The sequence below is a fragment of the Diabrotica virgifera genome, chromosome 2, assembly GCF_917563875.1.
Source record: "Diabrotica virgifera virgifera chromosome 2, PGI_DIABVI_V3a".
Taxonomy (NCBI): domain Eukaryota; kingdom Metazoa; phylum Arthropoda; class Insecta; order Coleoptera; family Chrysomelidae; genus Diabrotica; species Diabrotica virgifera.
In genome coordinates, this window is record NC_065444.1 from 268,976,564 (window position 1) to 268,996,958 (window position 20,395).

At 33.1% G+C, this 20,395-nt stretch overlaps 1 protein-coding gene across 1 annotated transcript in view; it reads left to right on the top strand.

The window, feature by feature from the left end:
* Positions 1–20,395, top strand: part of LOC114327245 (fatty acid synthase) — a 119,606-nt gene that overhangs the window by 88,231 nt on the left and 10,980 nt on the right. The window contains exons 17-18 of the mRNA XM_050643189.1: positions 12,643–12,974; positions 19,096–19,279. Coding sequence (XP_050499146.1) covers positions 12,643–12,974; positions 19,096–19,279 — 516 coding nt within the window. The remainder of the gene's footprint in view (positions 1–12,642; positions 12,975–19,095; positions 19,280–20,395) is intronic.

Below are 20,395 nucleotides of genomic sequence, written 5' to 3' on the forward strand. Positions count from 1 at the left end.
GGGTCTACAAGGGGGGGAAATGGGAAAATTCCCCCAGCAGGGTCCAAAATTAAAAAAAAAATTGTTGAAACATCACGATATATTAGCTGACATAAAACTTAAAATATCGACAGACAAATTCAACCAATCAAACCCGCTAGTTAATAAAATTAAGTTAACTTAATGCATATAATGTCTTTTTATGTCTTTTATATACTTAGTTTGGTTAATGTTTCATTGGAAGTTTCAAAGATTGTATAAAATATAATTCTCTTTATTTTTGTCTATGTACAATTATGTCGTAAAGTTAATAACTGAGACAATGCAATAATTATGCTTCCTCTCCGCTTCCATTATTTTCCCCCTTAACTCGGAGAATATTGATCGTATAAAAAACTTGTGCCAAAAAAAATTGTAGCAAATTGCATTTCCAACAATTTTCTTTCCCACCATTTATGTTGAAAAGTTGAAAATGGCGGAGATATTAAGCAACAACCGTTCTCATTTAAAATCAATATGGCTGCTAATGCAACCGCGGAATTCAGTCGAGATTTTAAATTTACACTACTATTGATCTCTCCTAAAGGATAGAATTATAAAATTTGGGGCAGCTCGGAAACAAAATTCAATTCAATAATTATGCTTCCCCCACCACTTTTTATTATTTTCCCATGTAACTCGGAAAATATCAACTGCATGAAAAAAATTGTTATAAAGAAATTGTAGGAAATTTTATTTTAAACAATTTTAGTTGAAAATGGCGTAGATATTGAGCAAAAACAATTGCTGTAAAATCAATCCGGTCTAACGCTCGCGCCATTACCGCATACGTACTACCTTAAATATTAATTTTAGCAAAAAAATGATAGAAAACAAAATTGTGTATAATTTAATTCTCTTCATTTTTGTATGGGTATATAATTGTTGTAAAACTAATAATAAACGAGATAATTCAATAATTATGCTCCAACTCTCACTATTTTCCCCTCATAACTCGGAAAATATCGAACGCACGAAAAAAATTATAATAAATGAAATTACAGAAAATCGCTATTTCAACAATTTCAGTTTGTACACTTTTTGTCAAAAAATTGAAAATGGCGCAGATATTGAGCAAAAACAGTTCTCGTTTAAAATCAAGATGGCGGCTAACGCAACGGTTGAATTCAGTCGAGATTTTAAATTTATACTAATATTGACCCTCCATAAAGATTAGAAAAATAAAATTTGGGGCAGCTCCTAATGCAAGGTTAGACCTGTTATTCGTCTAACCCGACTGGACTATTATTATGGTTATTTATATACGTATTATAGCCTTGCAAACATTATTCACGACGACGCACGTTCCCGATAAAACAAATGTTAAAGATGCCGTCTGAAGAGTGGCGGATCTACGAGGAGGGATAATGAGGATAGTTTCCTCCCTAACAAGTACCAAAATTAAAGAAAAAAACTGTTCAAACATAAAAATATATTAGCTGACACGAAACCGAATCCACAGAAAGACAAATTCAACCCAATAAACACGCTAGTTGGGAAAATTAAGGAAACTTAATGCCTATAAGTTATTTTTTATATCATTTATGTAATCTGAGTTAATCTTTATTATGTCCGGTTTTCATTGGAAGTTCCACCCTAAGGCAAATTTCTAGATCCGCCACTGCCTCTGACACGACATAATGTTTAATTCTAGTCCGCAATTCCGAAATGGCAGACGGTGGATCTGTCTGACTCCTTTAGAATTTCCCATATGCACGCATCTGGTGGCGTTAGTTCTGGTGAGTGGCAACTCCCAAAATGATCGCGCATTATTCAAAGAGACTCCCTGGCAGTATAACAGGTTGTCCTGCCCTGCTGAAACCATTGTTGATTGTAAGCTTGGACTTTAGGTATTTTAAGCTCTGGAATTCGTCGGGTTCGATGTGTCTCCATTTTTAAAAAGAGGTATTACTAAGCTTGATCTCCATTCTTGTAATATTCTGTTTTGTTCTATTATTTTTTGGATTAGTTGTAATAGTTGTCCTCCGTACTTTACTAGTTCATTCGATATTCAGTCCTTTCCTTGTGATTTTCTATATTTCCTTAATGCTGCCTTCCCTTCTCAATGTTTATTTCTTCGTTTGTCATCACTTCAGGTGTTGGTAGTTCATTATCGTCACATTTAGCAAATAGAGATCGAAAGTCAGATCTATAAAACATAGATATGTTGGTTTATTGTACTCAATAGCCTTTTCTGTGATTTGTCTCAGTACATAGACCTGACAAAGGCTTTCGATCGCATTTAAGTCGAAGACGTCTTACATTTACTGTATAGAAGAAACATACCAATCAATATTATACAAACCATTGAAAACATCTACTTTCATAATCGAATACAGGCAAAGATAAATGGAAAACTAACGAAGTTTATACCAGTACAAAGCGGAGTCAGACAAGGTGACTCGTTAAGCCCACTGCTCTTTAATTTAATAATGGACGAAATAATAGAAGCAGTACGTAAAGGTCATGGTTATGCCGACGACGCCGCATTAATTGTCGAGACAGAAGACGATCTCCAAATATTAACACACATCTTCAATACAACAGCCAAGAAATACAATATGATAATATCAGCAGAAAAAAACAAATCTATGACAACATCTAAATACCCACTGCGATGTAAAATCGAATTTGATGGGAAAATAATAAAGCAGGAAGCAAGGTTTAGATATCTGGGAATAGATATAACCAGTTACGGAGATGTTGAAGAGGAAGTACGACAACAAAGCTTAAAAGCAAGTAAAGCGGCGGGATCTCTTATTGACACAATCTGGAAGAACAAACACCTAAGACAGGACACAAAAGCAAGAATCTATAAAGCAGCTATATTGACATACACGGCGGAGACAAGACCTGACACATCTAAAACGAGACGACTACTAGAAACAACAGAGATGAAAATACTCCGACGGATATCAGGGAAAAGTCTGTTGGATAGGGAGAGAAGCGAAAACATAAGAAGATCATGCGATGTAAAAGACATAAATGGATAAGTGACAAAACGGAAACAGGAGTGGAACGAACACATTAGTAGAATTGCAGAGGATAGGATAGTACAAATAGCACGAGATAAGTCACTAAATGGACAAAGAAGTATTGAAAGACCAAGAAAAAGTGGTGCGATAACTTAAACAATTTAGGAGGCTAATATTGAAGAATAAACAGGCTTTAAAGCCTACATACAAGAAGGAAGTTTACTTAAGCACTGTATTTACACTTTAGTTGTTCCATTATATTTACTATATAATCAATCTTTGAAGTGCTCAATATTTCCAGATAAATGGAAGCATAGTTTTATAATGCCTATATTTAAAAGTGGGCCAAAAAATCTTGTTACTAACTATAGGAGTGTCTGTATCCAGTCATCAATCCCAAAACTATTTGATAGCTTAGTAAGTGATCAATTGAAGTGGCTCTGTAGAGGATTAATATCCAATAACCAACATGGCTTTTGTGCAGGTAGATCTACGGTCACCAATTTATTATCGTATCAGATGCAAATTACAAAAGCACTTGAAAACTTTCAACAAGTGGATTCTATATATACTGATTTTTCCAAAGCCTTTGACCAAGTAGATCACCATACTACATTACTCAATAGGCTTTATAATGTTGGGTTTAGCATAGACAATCTAAAATGGATTGAGAGCTTTTTGTCTGACCGTCAGCAAAGAGTTAAAATAGGTTCGTATCAATCAGATTCTATAAATGTTACCTCAGGAGTTCCCCAAGGAGGACACTGTTCTCCGATTTTCTTTGTTTTATTTGTAAATAGTATTTTTGAATGTTTTAAGAACTGTGAAGCCCTGGGTTTTGCAGATGATTTGAAATTTTTTAGAGTAATTGGCAGTTTGGAGGATCAAAAACTTCTGCAGGAAGATGTTGATAGATTAGATCAATGGTGTAGGATAAATAAGCTAAGGTTAAACATTTCTAAATGTTGTCACATAAGCTTCTTTAAAGGAATTAGAAAATTGAATACTTCATATTCATTACAAGGGATAACACTGAATTATGTTTCTAAAATTAAGGATTTAGGGGTTATATTTGATGAAAACTTAACTTTTGTGGAACACATTAATACAATTACAGTGAAATCATCAAAAATGCTAGGTTTTATAGTTACGAGTTGTAAAACTTTTTCTGTAAATACATTCAAAATTCACCCGTGTTGAGCTGGCCCCCCCCCACTTGCAAAAATTAAAAAACAAATAGCCCTGATTTATGAGCTATTTATGAGCTCTCATATTCCGCAAACTAAAAATTTTGAGCTGGTTCCACTGAGCAGGAATTTAATACCCTAGTGGGGGGGGCTGAGTCAGCCCCCACCCCCCCACTACTTAAAAATAGGAATATTGAATCGGTTTTTGCGGCAGAATTACGAGCTATTTATGAGCTCTTGAAATTATATAGTTTCGATTTTTGAGCTCATCCCCTTCACCCCCAAACAACCCTTTAATTGATTTAACTTAAGAGAAAGATGCTGAGAAAACTTAAAATATATCGTATTGCGGATATAATTCATATAGCTTATATACTCTAAGAATAAACTATTAAATCAAGAGCATTTCGATTATTGAGCTACAACCCCTTCGCCAGAAAACCACCCTATCTTCCCGGCTTAAGAGAAAGTTGTATTTAAAATGCGTTAAACTAATTATTTGGCGACTACATATCATTTAATAATTTATAAGCTTCCAAATTACGCGCATTTAGATCAGTAAATTGCAATTTATTTTGTATAGTGCAGTCACTGAAGGTAAAAATCAACGATTACCTTCAATTTAGGTGAACCTTCATCGATTTTCGCGAAAATTGGTCAGTAGTTAGAGGATACGTCAAGAAACAAAGGTGACATGGTACCACCTTGCGCCTTTACCCTGAGGGTGGATACCGCCCCTTCTCGGGGGTGAAAATTATTTTATAAAAAATAAATGCACAAATCAATAAAAGAACAAATTAAAAGCAAAATTTATTATATAAAGTTAATAAAATAAGTCAATACTTTTTAAGTTATTAAAGATCAAAGATTTTAATTATTTGTGGAAAAAATGCATGTTTTGAAAAGGTTTTTTGTAAATCACTGAAAAACTTTAAGTTTTTACAAAAAAGTTTAATTCGTATAGCTTATATTCTAAGAATAAACTCTTAAATCACGCGTCTTTCGATTATAGAGCTACAACCCCTTCGCAAGAAAACGACCCCATATTCCCGGCTTAAGAGAAAGTTGTTCTTAAAATAATTTAAATTAATTATTTGGCGACTACATATCGTTTAATAATTTATGAGCTTGCAAAATATACGCATCTCAATTATTGAATTGCTATTTTCTTTCTATAGTGCAGTCGCTGAAGGTAAAAATCAACTAGTACCTTCGATTTCGGTAAATCTCCATTTATTTTCACGAATTGGCAATAGCAACTTGGGGTTTTAGCCTGGGGTATATGTCACCCCTTCTCGGGAGTGAAAATTACCTTATTAAAAATAACCCCACAAATCGAGAGAGGGACAAATTGTAAGCAAAATTTGTTATATAATGTGATTAAAATAAATCAATACTTTTTGAGTTATTAAAGATCAAATATTTTAATTTTTGGAAAGAAAATGCATGCTTTAGAGCGATTTTTCATAAATGACTCAAAAACTGTAAGTTTTTACAAAAAAGTTTTCATCACTAAAATTGAAGCTAATAAAAAATATAATAAATTGCTTACTTGAAAAACCCTTTAATGTTAATTTAAAGTAAGTTATTGGTAATTAAAGTATATTTTTTTCCGCGACTGTTAAAATCTAAGGGTTCAAGCTTAAATAACGGGAAAGAGATGCATTTTATAACACTTAGGTACTAAATAGTTGTCAAAGTACTTAGAAATACCTATGAAAATAGTTGATAGTATCAAAATCCGCTCACCAATTTTCGTGAAAATGAATGGAGATTTACCGAAATCGAAGGTACTAGTTTATTTTTACCTTCAGTGACTGCACTATAGAAAGAAAATGGCAATTCAATAATTGAGATGCGTATATTTTGCAAGCTCATAAATTATTAAACGATATGTAGTCGCCAAATAATTAATTTAAATTATTTTAAGAACAACTCTCTCTTAAGCCGGGAATATGGGGTCGTTTTCTTGCGAAGGGGTTGTAGCTCTATAATCGAAAGACGCGTGATTTAAGAGTTTATTCTTAGAATATAAGCTATACGAATTAAACTATTATTAACTTTTTTGTAAAAACTTAAAATTTTTCAGTGATTTACAAAAAACCTTTTCAAAACATGCATTTTTTTCACAAATAATTAAAATCTTTGATCTTTAATAACTTAAAAAGTATTGACTTATTTTATTAACTTTATATAATAAATTTTGCTTTTAATTTGTTCTTTTATTGATTTGTGCATTTATTTTTTATAAAATAATTTTCACCCCCGAGAAGGGGCGGTATCCACCCTCAGGGTAAAAGCGCAAGGTGGTACCATGTCACCTTTGTTTCTTGACGTATCCTCTAACCACTGACCAATTTTCGTGAAAATCGATGAAGGTTCACCGAAATTGAAGGTAATCGTTGATTTTTACCTTCAGTGACTGCACTATACAAAATAAATTGCAATTTACTGATCTAAATGCGCGTAATTTGGAAGCTTATAAATTATTAAATGATATGTAGTCGCCAAATAATTAGTTTAACGCATTTTAAATACAACTTTCTCTTAAGCCGGGAAGATAGGGTGGTTTTCTGGCGAAGGGGTTGTAGCTCAATAATCGAAATGCTCTTGATTTAATAGTTTATTCTTAGAGTATATAAGCTATATGAATTATATCCGCAATACGATATATTTTAAGTTTTCTCAGCATCTTTCTCTTAAGTTAAATCAATTAAAGGGTTGTTTGGGGAGTGAAGGGGATGAGCTCAAAAATCGAAACTATATAATTTCAAGAGCTCATAAATAGCTCGTAATTCTGCCGCAAAACCGATTCAATATTCCTATTTTTAAGTAGTGGGGGGGGCTGACTCAGCCCCCCCCACTAAGGTATTAAATTCTTGCTCAGTGGAACGAGCTCAAAATTTTTAGTTTGCGGAATATGAGAGCTCATAAATAGCTCATAAATCAGGGCTATTTGTTTTTTAATTTTTGCAAGTGGGGGGGGCCAGCTCAACACGGGTTCAAAATTCTTTATTGTTCATTAGTTAGGTCTAGATTAGAGTATGCTTCGGTGATATGGTCTCCATATCATGCAGTGCACATTGCAACAATTGAAAGCATTCAGCATAAATTCTTGCGGGTGTGCTCTTATAAACTTAAGTTGATTATAGTAGATCATGAGTGTAGTGAAATTGAAAAGCAACTTAAGTTACAATCCCTGGTAGATCGCAGGATTTGTGCTGGATTAATATTTCTGTACAAATTAGTAAATTGTACAATATATTGTACAGATCTATTGAATCAATTACACATTGGGATTCCCTCAAGAAATAGGAGAAATCGTTCTATCTCATTTTTTGTACCATTTCACCGAACAAACTATGGTTACTACTCTCCTTTAGATAGATATGCAAGAATTATAAATCAGTATCATCTAGAGGTCTTTGGTATTAGTTTATATTATTTTAAAAGTCAGTTAAGGAGCATAAATTTTTAGATTGCAATATGACGTGATGTAACCTAGTCTCTATTTGAGGGTGTATATCAGGGGTGTCAAACTCAATTTTGCAGAGGGCCATATATTAAATTCAGAATGTGTCGGCGGGCCAGATTCAAATAAAAAAAAAATGTACTGAATTATTATAACATTTTATTTAATAGTATACTTATAATATACGGTTGTTAAAAATCATATCAAAGTTATAAAAGAGGGTAATTATTTTGAGCTCGAGGATCCAGATACCTGACTTCTCTTGTTTTTGACAAGCTCATTGATGTCAGGTATCATATTCGTTGTATTAATTTATTTTAAGAATTGATTGGAGATGTTCATTTGTAAGTCTTGTGCGATGTTTGTTCTTATTTATTTTCATGACGGAAAACATCTGCTCACATAAATAGGTGCTACCAAACATGCACAGAATGCGTGCTGCATGCTTTTTTAATTCCGGGTAGTTATCCAAACTCTTGAAATATTGTGTATAAAATGTAAGTGCGTTAACCTCTTTAAATTTTTCTTTCAAAATACTGTCCGATTGAAGATCTATCAACTCCATTTGCAAATGAACTGGTGCCTGTGAAGCTTCAAAATTGAATGGATTGTTGAAAATTGGGAATTCCATTTCATTCATTTTGTGGAAGTCTTCAAAACGATTGTTGAATTCCGTGATAATATTTTGCAGAAGTTGAGAATATTGATCCAATTTTTTTTGATCCACTGTGCCAAATGATTTTAAATGAGGGAAATGATCCAAAGTTTGATTTTTTACCTGATTTTCCCACAGCCTCAACTTTGTTTCAAAGGCTTGAATACATGAGTACATTTGAGTGACAATCAGATTTTTACCCTGTAACTTTACATTCAGATCAGTCAAGTGTTTATTCATATCTACCAAAAAGGCACAATCAACCCACCAGTCATTGTCATAATCAATTGGGTTGCCTTTTTCTAACATGAAAGCTTGAATAGGGTCACGTAATGCAAAAAATCTTTCTAAAACTACTCCTCGACTGAGCCAACGAACTTCGGTGAAATAAGGGACATCAGAAAACTTTTCGTCCAAATCTTGTAAAAACTGCCTGAACTGTTGGTGATTTAGTCCTCTGCTCCTTATAAAATTTACTATTTTAATTATAGGTTGCATGACATGGTCCATTTTTAAATGTTTGGATGCCAATGATTCCTGGTGAATTATACAGTGAAATCCCACAAAATTTCCTGATGTTTTCTGTTTTAATTTAGTTACAACGCCCGAATGTTGGCCAACCATGGCAGGAGCGCCATCCGTAGTTGTGCTGCTAAGTATATTCCAATCGAGTCCATATTCTGCCATCAAATGCTCCAATGCAGAATAAATATCATTTGCTGTTGTAGTACCTGTCAATGGAACGCACTTTAATAGTTCTTCAGTTATTTCAAAGTTACTGTTAATACCTCGTATAAAAACAGCAAGTTGAGCTGTATCAACAGTATCAGTGCTCTCATCAACAGCCAGTGAAAAGTTTGTAAATTCCTTAATTTTCTCCTTCAGTTGAGGAACCAAATTTTGAGATAAATCATTTATTCTTGAAGCAACAGTGTTTCTTGACAGCGAAATATTTTGAATTATTGACTTTTGAAATGGAAATGAAACATCGGCAACTTTCAACATACAGTCTTTAATAAAATCACCATCAGTGAAAGGTTTTGATCTCTTCGCGATTTCTAATGCAATAATAAAACTTGATTTCAGGGCATCTTCGCTCTCAGTATTAGCTTTAGTAAACATCGATTGTTGACCTTGAAGTTTAGATTTTAAAGATGACAATCTGTCCATTCTTATTTTTTCAGTGTAACAATCGAATTTTGATTTATGATTCGTATCATAGTGTCTCTTCAAGTTAAACTCCTTACAAACAGCAACTGTTTGATTGCAAATCAAACACAGTGGTTTACCTTTCCATTCTATGAAAAAATATGCATTTTCCCATTTAGACTGAAAAACTCTACGTTCACTATCAACTTTACGTTTTTGTGACATTATGCCGAAATCGTAACAAATATGGAACTCGACACAATTATGGATATCGCACACGCACGACACAAACAAATGTACAATACCTTCTCAACCACTACTTCGCAACTGACTCACGTGACACGTCGACGCACTTCTTTTATATCGATAAGGAAGGTTCTAGTCTAGACTCGAAGCGCATGGAAGATTCTATTGTTCTCAACAAAAATAATAGGGTGTTTCCGCTAAGAGATGGTGTTACTGTCTATCTCTCTCGCTTGTCTAGGCACGCGCTGCCTTTGAAATGACTTATAAATGTAGTGTAGTGTACGCATTTTAAAACTTCCGTAGAGCAATCGAGTGAAGTCTAAAAGCTCTAAAAAACATGATTCTTCTTTCTGTGACACATTGCGATCGCGGGCCGTATTGGTATGGCCCGGGGGCCGGATGCGGCCCGCGGGCCGTATCTTTGACATGACTGGTGTATATGATAATGTATATCTAATGGAAATAATTTATTTTAAATTTTTAATTTAGAATTAAGTTTATTTTCAATCTGTTTACATATTGTTATTTATTTTGTTAATTGTAATTTGTTAATGGGGTTTTCTCGTAAAATAAATAAATAAAAAATAAAAAGGAAGAAGAAAAAGAAAGAGATCGAAAGTAGTCTGTCTATGTTTCCTTCTGAGCGTGTTTGGTTTTTATTAGTTCGTTCATGTTTGTCCTAATAATAATTAATTTTCCATACTACTTTTCGTGTTCCCTAGAAGTCGTGTTCCATCTGTTTTGAGAAGCTCTGTGAGTGTTCCATTTTTATTTGTTTGACCAAGTATTCATCTCGTTTCTGATTCGTTTATATTGGTTGTATGCCTGTTGTGATTGTTTTGTTCTGTATTGTAAAAAGGTTTTATTCTTTTTTTTACATTTGTTATTGGAGTCAGTGGCGTGCTGGCCATATAAATGAATCGGTGCAATCACCGAGAGGCCGCGGCCTCTTGAGGCCGGTCAAATAAGTTTTTTTCACAAAGAATTTTAGATGTAAATTTTTTTTTTAATTTCTAATCGAATGATATTAACAAAACATTTCAAAAATATTTTATTTCCATACATAGTGTTCGAGCCATTTGAATAATATTGCATTAATTCCAGTTGTATGTTTTATACACACTCTGTATTTCAAAACTCTTAAAATTAAGATGTTTAGTTGAGTCATGAATAGGTATTATTGGGCTGACAATATAAACATAGACTATTAACACAAAATACGACTGAGCAATTATATATGTACATATATGTATTTTGTTTAGATATGTGTTTCTGGGAAAAGTTCGTTAAGTTTAGGTATTTTTGAATGTTTTCGATTTTGCTGAGTGAACAGAACCAGGCGATGTATCGCAGTTATCTTGGAATTAGCGAGGATAGATCCATTAAAAATATATTATGTATAATATAGATTTTATAATATTTTCTATAAATGGAAAAACAACTTAAAAACAAACAATGCAAACAGAAGATGCAAGACTAATGTCTCAAAGTGAATACTAATGTTTACAACGTCTCTCTCTTGTCGTTTCTTACTGAGGATCGTGATTTCTTCCAATATTCTTCCTAACAATTTTATTCCATTAGTATCTATCTTCAGCTGCTCTAAGAGCTTCGCAGAATGACTTTCCAGCTGAATTCTTAATTTGATCGGACCATCTAGTTGGTGATCGTCCTCTTGATCTTCTCCCCGGAACGTTTCCAGAAACAATTAATATCTCCAAACTATCGTAACCTTTGCGAACCACGTGACCGAAGAATTGCAGAAATTGTTGCAGACATATTGTGGACAGCCGTTTTTTTTTTAATTTCGAGTTGGTTTAGAATGGAAACGTTTGTCCTATGAGCTGTCCAAGGTATGCGCAGCATTCTTCTCCAGCACGGCATTTCAAAGGCATCCACTCTCAAAAGCACCACACTTGGACTCAAAGAGTCCAAGTCTCTGACCCGTATAGAAATATTGAGAATACAAGGGCATTCACCAGCCTGATCTTGGGAGACTGAAAATGACACACAATATGGAGAATAAAAATATCGGAAAAGAAAAGAAATGGTAAGGGATGGTAAGACTCGATGGAACACAGAGCTAGAAGTATAGATATACAACGGAGATTCAAGGTGGACAATATTAATAACAAATTGGATAAGAAACAGAAGAATAGAATGGAACAACCACATACGATAAATGACAACAAATAGAGTAGTAAGGACAGCGAGAGACGGTTCCTCAATAGAAAGACGATCAGTGGGAAGACCATGAAAACGATGGAACGACGACTTACTACAGGCACATTGAAAAAACAGACGAAGTCAAAGAAGAAGTATTTTTGTTTTATAAATAAGAAATAAAAGTTCAGATAATAGAAGATAAAATAAGGATGGGAGGCCGCTTTTCTATAAAATCACCGGGCCACTTGAAAAGTTCCAGCACGCCACTAATTGGAGTTTTCTGTAAACCTCTCTAAACTATGGGGTTTTCTTTTTTTTTATGTTAGGATTCGTTACCTTCCTCTCCCCAAGCGATTCTGTTGCTGAGTTAATAATAATCTTTGAGTTTTTGGCAAAAGTTATGATTTTCTATTATTTCATTCTCAGCAATCGTTTCTGATATTCATTTTCTGTATAAGTATTCCGTGGATTTCGTATTTAGTCCTTCGACTCTGATTTTTGGGTGTGTTGGTGCTGCCCTCTTGGGTGTGAAGTATTTCGTAATGATTCTTATTTTATATAGGTACTATTAGGCTATCGCTACCTATATCAGCTGAGTTGAGACATTAAGTCAAACTCATATTAAAGAATTCCCTTAAATTTTAGAGTCAAAAGTTATCCGTCTTTCAATGCTGTGATTTTTGTTAAAATTAATTACAAACACAATACTCTGAAGTAAAAAAAGGATTTATTTCGTATTATTCTATGCTTAATAAAATGTTTATCATTTTGCAGGTATTTTCAACTCTGCGCTGGTATTAAAAGACCAATTTTTCCTGTACCAAACTAAAGAAAACTTTTATGAAGTATTTAAGCCTAAAATCTTATCGGCTCAAAACATTGACAAATGCAGCCGAAAACTTTGTCCGGACTTAAACTATTTCGTAGTATTTTCGTCCATTTCTACCGGAAGAGGAAATATTGGACAAATTAACTACGGAATGGCTAATTCGGCGATGGAGATGTTGTGTGAGAAACGTAGAAGAGAAAATCTACCCGCGGTGGCTATTCAATGGGGGCCTATAGGGGAGGTCGGAATCTTACAAAAAATGGGAATTGAAGAAAGGGTAAGTTGAATTACAATTTTATTATGTTTTATATTATATACTCTTTTACTTGTTTGTAGCTTGTAGCTTTTTATTCGGTTCTAAAGTTGAGTTTTTATTTTACGTAATTGGTCGATTTTTAAATCTGTTAAAACCCGGCCACTCATGATACTGCGGTATCATTCGACAAGATTGTCGATAATTCCGTTCGCTAAACTCAGACACAACTGGCTAGTGATTTTAGTAAGTAATTTTGTCAATTTGGTAAAATTGGCAAAAAAATAATTACTAAATAGTTAATAATTACTAAATAGTTAGTAATTTTGTCAATTTTGGCAAAATTGGCAAAAAACAAAAAATTACCTGCTAAAATCACTAGCCAGTTGTGTTTAGCTAACCGGCTATATCAATTGTGCAGTACTTCAGCAAACAGGCCAGTCTCTCCGTGGTCAAATTGTACGATTTTGTTGAATGTACGGTCACATACGATCAAAATTGTTGCCAATTTAGTGAGTGGCCGACTTAACATAACAATCAGTCAAGTTTTATATAAATTAAGGGAAATAAAGCTAACAAAGTATGACAATGAAAATTGTCCTAGCGAGCAGCATGGAGAAACTGAGTTGTCTAATGAGTAAGATACAAAAAACAAGAGCACAATACGGACTCAAACTAAACATCACAAAAACCAAATGGATGTTAATAAGCAAAACCCAACAACGACCAAGACAACAGACAATCAAGGAATTGAACACCTGGATTCGTACATCTGTTTAGAAACAACATTTAACTTAAGTTGGGATCAAGCAAAGGAAATACGTGTAAGAATAGAAAAAGCAAGAGCGTCGTTCACTAGGATAAGGCAAATTTTCACACCTAAGAGCCAGTGGCGGCTCGTGACCTCAGTATACGGGTAGGCTACACATACAGTGTATAATATATAATATGTACACAGGGTGTAAAGAATGGGCCATGCCATAGCTTAACCTTACATTCCTGAGCTTAAAATTGGTCGATTTAAGCTAACTTACCTTAGTACAAAAGTTGATAATAACCGAAATATAGGGTGGCAAACTCAAACTTTTATTTTATTTATTCTTGAATATTTCCTGACAGACATGGGATAACAACACGAAATTTGGTAAGCGGGGGTTTTTTGGGATGAGAAATCTAAATTTGCCACCAAAAATGATGTATTACCCAGAGGGCGCAACATACGTCTTTCAGAGCTCATTTAATACGTTCAAATTATTTTTATCTCACACTCCACGTACTTTTTGAATCAACATTTTTATTCGCTTAATATTTTTACGTAAAAAAGGTATACTACATTCATCTCGCTTAGCTCAACTGTTTTCGAGATAAACGCATTTTAAGTCTGCGATACAACATAATTTTTGCATATCAGTGTACCCGAAAAATAAACTTGAAACCATAATAATTGTGCCAGTTCTCATATTTATGTCATTGCATCGCAAATTCCATTTGAAGAAATTTGAGATACATTTTTGTAAATTTTTATGATTTTAAGTTATTTTTCGGGTGTAACTACAATGATATGCAAAAAATTATGTTGCCTCGCAGATTTAAAATGCGTTTATCTCGAAAACGGTTGAGTTTAGCGAGATGAATGTAGTATACCTTTTTTAATTAAAAATATTAACAGAATAAAATTTTTGATTTAGAAAGTATGTAGAGTGGGTAAAATTGAACCTATTAAATGAGCGCTGAAAGGCGTATGTTTCGCCCTCTGGATAATACATCATTTTTGGTGGCGAATTTAGATTTCTCGTCCCAAAAAATCCCAGCTTACCAAATTTTGTGTTATTATCTCATGTCTGTTAGGAAATATTCAAGAATAAACAAAATAAAATTTTTAAATTTGACACCCTGTATTTCGGTTATTATCAACTTTCGTACTAAGGTGAGTTAGCTTAAATCGACATATTTTAACCTCAGGAATCTAGGGTTAAGCTATGGCCCATTCTTTACCAAACACCCTGTATACAGTGTGTCGCATTTAAGATGAAGACACCCTTAGGGTGTGCTCACTACGGAGACTAAAGGATTGTATCCTCGCTCCGACCCTTGCTCCCTGGTATTTATATTCGTGAATTCTCGCATATAAAATAATGTATTTGTTTTACATAGCGATCGAAACTATATTTTCGATCGCTATGTAAAATAAACACATTATTTTAAATGCGAGAATTCACGAATATAAATACCAGGGAGCGAGGGTCGGAGCGAGGATACAATCCGTTGGTCTCCGTAATGAGCACACGCTTATACTTCGGCTATCAAAATAAATACAGATTTGAAATTTTGCAGTCATTCATTTTGATGTTTTACATTTTTTAAAATAGTCAACTGAAATTTAAATTTTAAACGCGGCCTACTGCGAATTCACAAACAGGACGAATTTTCAATATTTTGTTTCGCGTTAGAGATATCGCAAAAAGTTATTTGGAAAAATTGTTAGAAATATTATTCTAACCCCACATACCAAATTTCATGACAAAATTCGAACTTTTCGTTTTTTTCAGAATTGGTAGTCAGAATCCTAAAACATGCAATTGGCAGTGCCGAGATGCAGCTCGGTACAACCAATGTCAAAGGCTCAAAACAATCTAGCCTACCTATAGCCCGAAAATATTGGAAATACTCGCCACACGGCCGTCAAGCGACAATGCGAGAGCGCTGTGCTTGTGTGCTTTTAGAGTGAGACAAAATGCGAATTCTGTTCGGCTATTTTTCAAACGCCTGACCTAGAGTAGAGCCATCATTAGTATTGCTACGCTACGGGGAGCGTGCAATAATTATTACAACTTGGGAGATAATTAAAAAGTAGCTTTGTTTTATTTAGATTTTAGATACTTAGGTATTGTATCAAAATTTATAAATTACAGTTTTGAAATAAATAATTCATATTAATAAATAATTTATTATTGTACATTTGAAGAGGTTAGGCGGCGCCTACCTTGCCTACCCTGACGGGCCGCCCCTGCTAAGAGCCTCATCCTACCTCTCAAAATCCGACTTTTAACATGTTATGTATTCCCAGTTTTGCTATATGGAATGAAGGCATGGAGAATGTCCACAATATTGTCCGTAATATTGGAAGAAATCACGATCCTCAGTAATGCGAAAACGACAAGAAAGAGAGAGAGCTGATAATCCAAGGAAAAATAGACAGCAGAAGGGGTCCAGTGACGAGGGGACACTCACAGCAACAAAACTTGCGGCAATGGTTCGGATTATCATGTGCCGAACTATTCAGATCTGTCGTAAACAAAGTCAGAATAGCCATGTTAATTGCCAACGTTCGAAACAGACTAGGCACATAAAGAAAAATGAAAATTAAACTTTGAAGAAAAACGACAAATAGGATTGGTCTGTACAACATTTGCAAAGTTGATACTCGTAATATACTCTGGGCTAATTAGCAAAATACAAGGAGAAGTTATTTACCAGCAATTTTATTGCTGGAATCGAACCTTACGATTGTATGTATTAATAATATAAGTATGCAAAGTCCTCAGATAGTGTGCTACCTTTTGTATAAACAAAATGGCGCCCGAAAATCGTGTTTTTTTCAATTTTTGCTCTATAATTCCAAAGATTTTAACTTTACACCAAAAACACCCGAATAAAAATTCACCGCAATTAAATTCTGCATAGAGACGTGTTTTTCCCGATTCACTTAGACGAAAACTTTCCCCGGAAAAAGCGGGTTTTCCCAACAAAATCTTTAATTTTCAACTAAAATTTTAGATAAGTAATTGTTAATCAATAATTAAATAACTTGGTAATAAAAAAGCCATTTTCGTAAAGATTATAATTTCAGAAGCCGATGGAAATTGATTAAACAGTTTAGCAACAATTGAATTGTTAATTAAAAATTTACGGTCGCTATAATAACGACAATAATTATGATGCATAAGAATAACTATAATTTTTTCATAAAAAGACACTATACCTATCTAATGTACTTTACAGAATTGAAATTGGACTATTTAAGCGGCCTCAGGAATATTTTAAAACTATAAACAATTTTTTGGCTTATAATCAAATAAAGTATCTCGGGAAATATTAAAGTAAATTAAATTGCGAAAACGGTATTTGAAAAACAGCGGCAGGACGCTTCTTTTAAAAGAAAAACGTTTAATTACGACGAGTGGTTCCTGAGGTACAACTGGTGAAAGTTGACCGGAATTTACGGCAAAGATATGAACAATAGGATTTTATTTTTTAAACCATCATCTTTTTATTTTTGTCCTCTTTCTCCACACCAATTTTCATATCTTTGAAATACTCATAACATATATTATTATAATAAAAACTATCGATAATACGTGTGAAAATTGCCAAAAATAGCAAAATTCCAATCAAAAATTAGGTTGGAGAAAATGTAACCCTCAAAGTTCAAAATCGGTATACGTTAAAAAAATGCATTCTCTCGGCTTCCCATGGAGCAATTTCCTTCATTCTTTTTTTGTTCCCAAGTAACTCGAGTAGAGCCATCGAACTAACGCATTATTAAATGTCAAACTTGCTTTTGTTTTGTTATAATAAATTAATTTATTTATTATAACACAAAATTTTAATTTGTTTAAATAAAAATTGTTTAAATAATTATACAGCTTTCAAATGAGAATATTTATGTTTTTAACTTTAAAAGGTACACTTGTAGTAAGTCTATCTAAAAAAGCCTACAACTGGAAAAAATATGTAGTTTTCTGTTCTTATAAATAAATTAATATATTATAACAAAACAAAAGCAAGTTTGACATTTAATAATATGTTAGTTTGATAGCTCTACTCGCGTTATTGGGGAACAAAAAAAGAATTAAGGAAATTGCTCCATGGAAAGCCGAGAAAATGCATTTTTTTTAACGTATACCGATTTTGAACTTTGAGGGTTACATTTGCTCCAACCTAATTTTTGATTGGAATTTTGCTATTTTTGGCAATTTTCACACGTATTATCGATAGTTTTTAATATAATAATATATGTTATGAGTATTTTAAAGATATGAAAATTGGTGTCGAGAAAGAGGACAAAAATAAAAAGGTGATGGTTTAAAAATTATGATCCTTTTGTTTATATCTTTGCCGTAAATTCCGGTCACTTTTGACCGATTTTATCTCAGGAACCACTCTTCATAATTAAACGTTTTTTCTTTTAGAAGAAGCGCCCTGCCACTGTTTTTCGATTACCGTTTTCACAATTTAATTTGGTTTAATATATCCCGAGATATTTTATTTGTTTCTAAGCCAAAAAATTGTTTATAACTTTAAGATATTCCTGAGGCCGCTTAAATAGTCCAATTCCAATTCGGTAAAGTACATTAGATAGGTATAGTACCTTTTTATGAAAAAATCATAGTTATTCTTACGCATCATAATTATTCTCGTTATTATAGCGACCGTAAATTTGTAATTAACAATTCAATTGTTGCTAAACTGTTTATTCAATTTCCATTGGCTTCTGGAATTATAATCTTTACGGAAAGGGCTTTTATATTACCAAGGTATTTAATTATTGATTAACAATTACTTATCTAAAATTTTAGTTGAAAATTAAAGATTTTGTTGGAAAAACCGCTTTTTCCGGGGAAAGTTTTCGTCGAGATGAATCGAGAAAAACACGTCTCTATGCAGAATTTAATTGCGGTGAATTTTTATTTGAGTGTTTTTGGTGTCAAGTTAAAATCTTTGGAGTTATAGAGCAAAATTTGAAAAAAAACACGATTTTCGGGCGCCATTTTGTTTATAAAAAAAGTAGCACACTATCTGCGGACTTTGCATACCTATATTATTAATATATACAACCGTAAGATTCGATTCCAGCAATAAAACTGCTGGGAAATAACTTTTCCCAAAAATGGCCTATTCTCCGATAATCAGCCCAGACTAATAGTGAATAGAACGTATATAAATAAGCGGTTTTTTTCTGCTCTAGATTAACAGTATAGAGAAGATAGGATTTTGATAATTAAACATTTCTATCTAAGCTTTTACTTCAGTATATAGGAACAGGCAAACTACTGGTTAATATTCTTAGATTGCAAAACTTTCTGATTCAACAGCATATATTATAATCAAACAGCCGACATTGAATTAATCTATCTATTTCTAGGTATTTCATGATATCTTACCTCAAAATTTAGATTCGTGTTTGAATACCTTGGAACGATTTATGGTAGACGAGTACGTAATAGGATCTAGCGTGGTAATCAGTGAGAGAGATGACCAAATGGGTAAACAAAAGACCAAAACACCAGTCGAAGCTGTAGCTCATATTTTAGGAATAAAAAATCTTGGTAAGTAATCTCAAGGACGATTTTCATCATTATCATTAGCTCGAAAACTTCTTGTGGCTTCATATGATTTTCCTTCATTCGTATCTGTTCCTTTCTTTTTTTTTTCAGTTGGTAATCTTACCTGTATCTGTAGGTACATCTCAATAGCATAAATTTCAGCTGCGTGTGGTAACGGATATTTTTTTTGATGCTGCTGAATTTTATATCTAGAAAGGAGCTTAATTTATTCTCTATATTATTAATGGGGTGACTGATTTTCTGAACTACTTCGTTTAGTGCTCTTTCTCTGGATTTTTGTTCTTGATATTTGTGCTGGTTAACATTTAGTCCAGGGCCCATCTGTTTTGAGATGGACGTTGAGAGGTGACTCAATTTTTTTGCAGAAATTGCTTGAAAATAACTCAAATAATAATATTTGAGTTATCCTCCCTCTCAAAAAGGTCCGGAACATTGTTTAAATAATTAAAATGTCAAAAGATGAAGGAAAAATTCGATTTTTTTCTTCGTTTTTTGATTATAACTTTAAAAGTATTTATTTCCGAGAAAAGATGTACTGACATAAAAGTTGCGTAATTAAATTTGCTACAATATAGAATTAGCTACAAATTTAAAAAATAGTCACCCTTGTTGCAAAATAGCAATAATTGCGAAAAAAACATACAAAAAGAAGTATTCGCATTTTACATTTTTCAACAATTTATGCTACACTTAAGAAATTCATATTTCACCCAGAAAAACTTTATGATACAGTAAAATAATACTGTAAATTTCATTAAGATCGGTTTAATAGATTTTGCAAAATAAATTTTGTAATCCAGCTTTCGCAAAAAAATTCATTTTTTCAAAATGTTACAATACTGTAAATAAAGTAGATAGCAAGTTGAATTTTGTTTTGCATATAGAAGTATACTGTACCTTTCATTTGCAATTTGTAAAATTAAAATAGATTAACCACCACGGCGTCAGGAATTTTTATAATTAAACATTAATTATTGGTGCTACGCGCAGGACAGCTGTGTTCGATTCACACAAGTTGATTTTCACCAAAATTCCTTTCACCAAAATATTGTTAAAACAATTGCATATGTATAAAAATAATAAACTTTTATTCTCTAA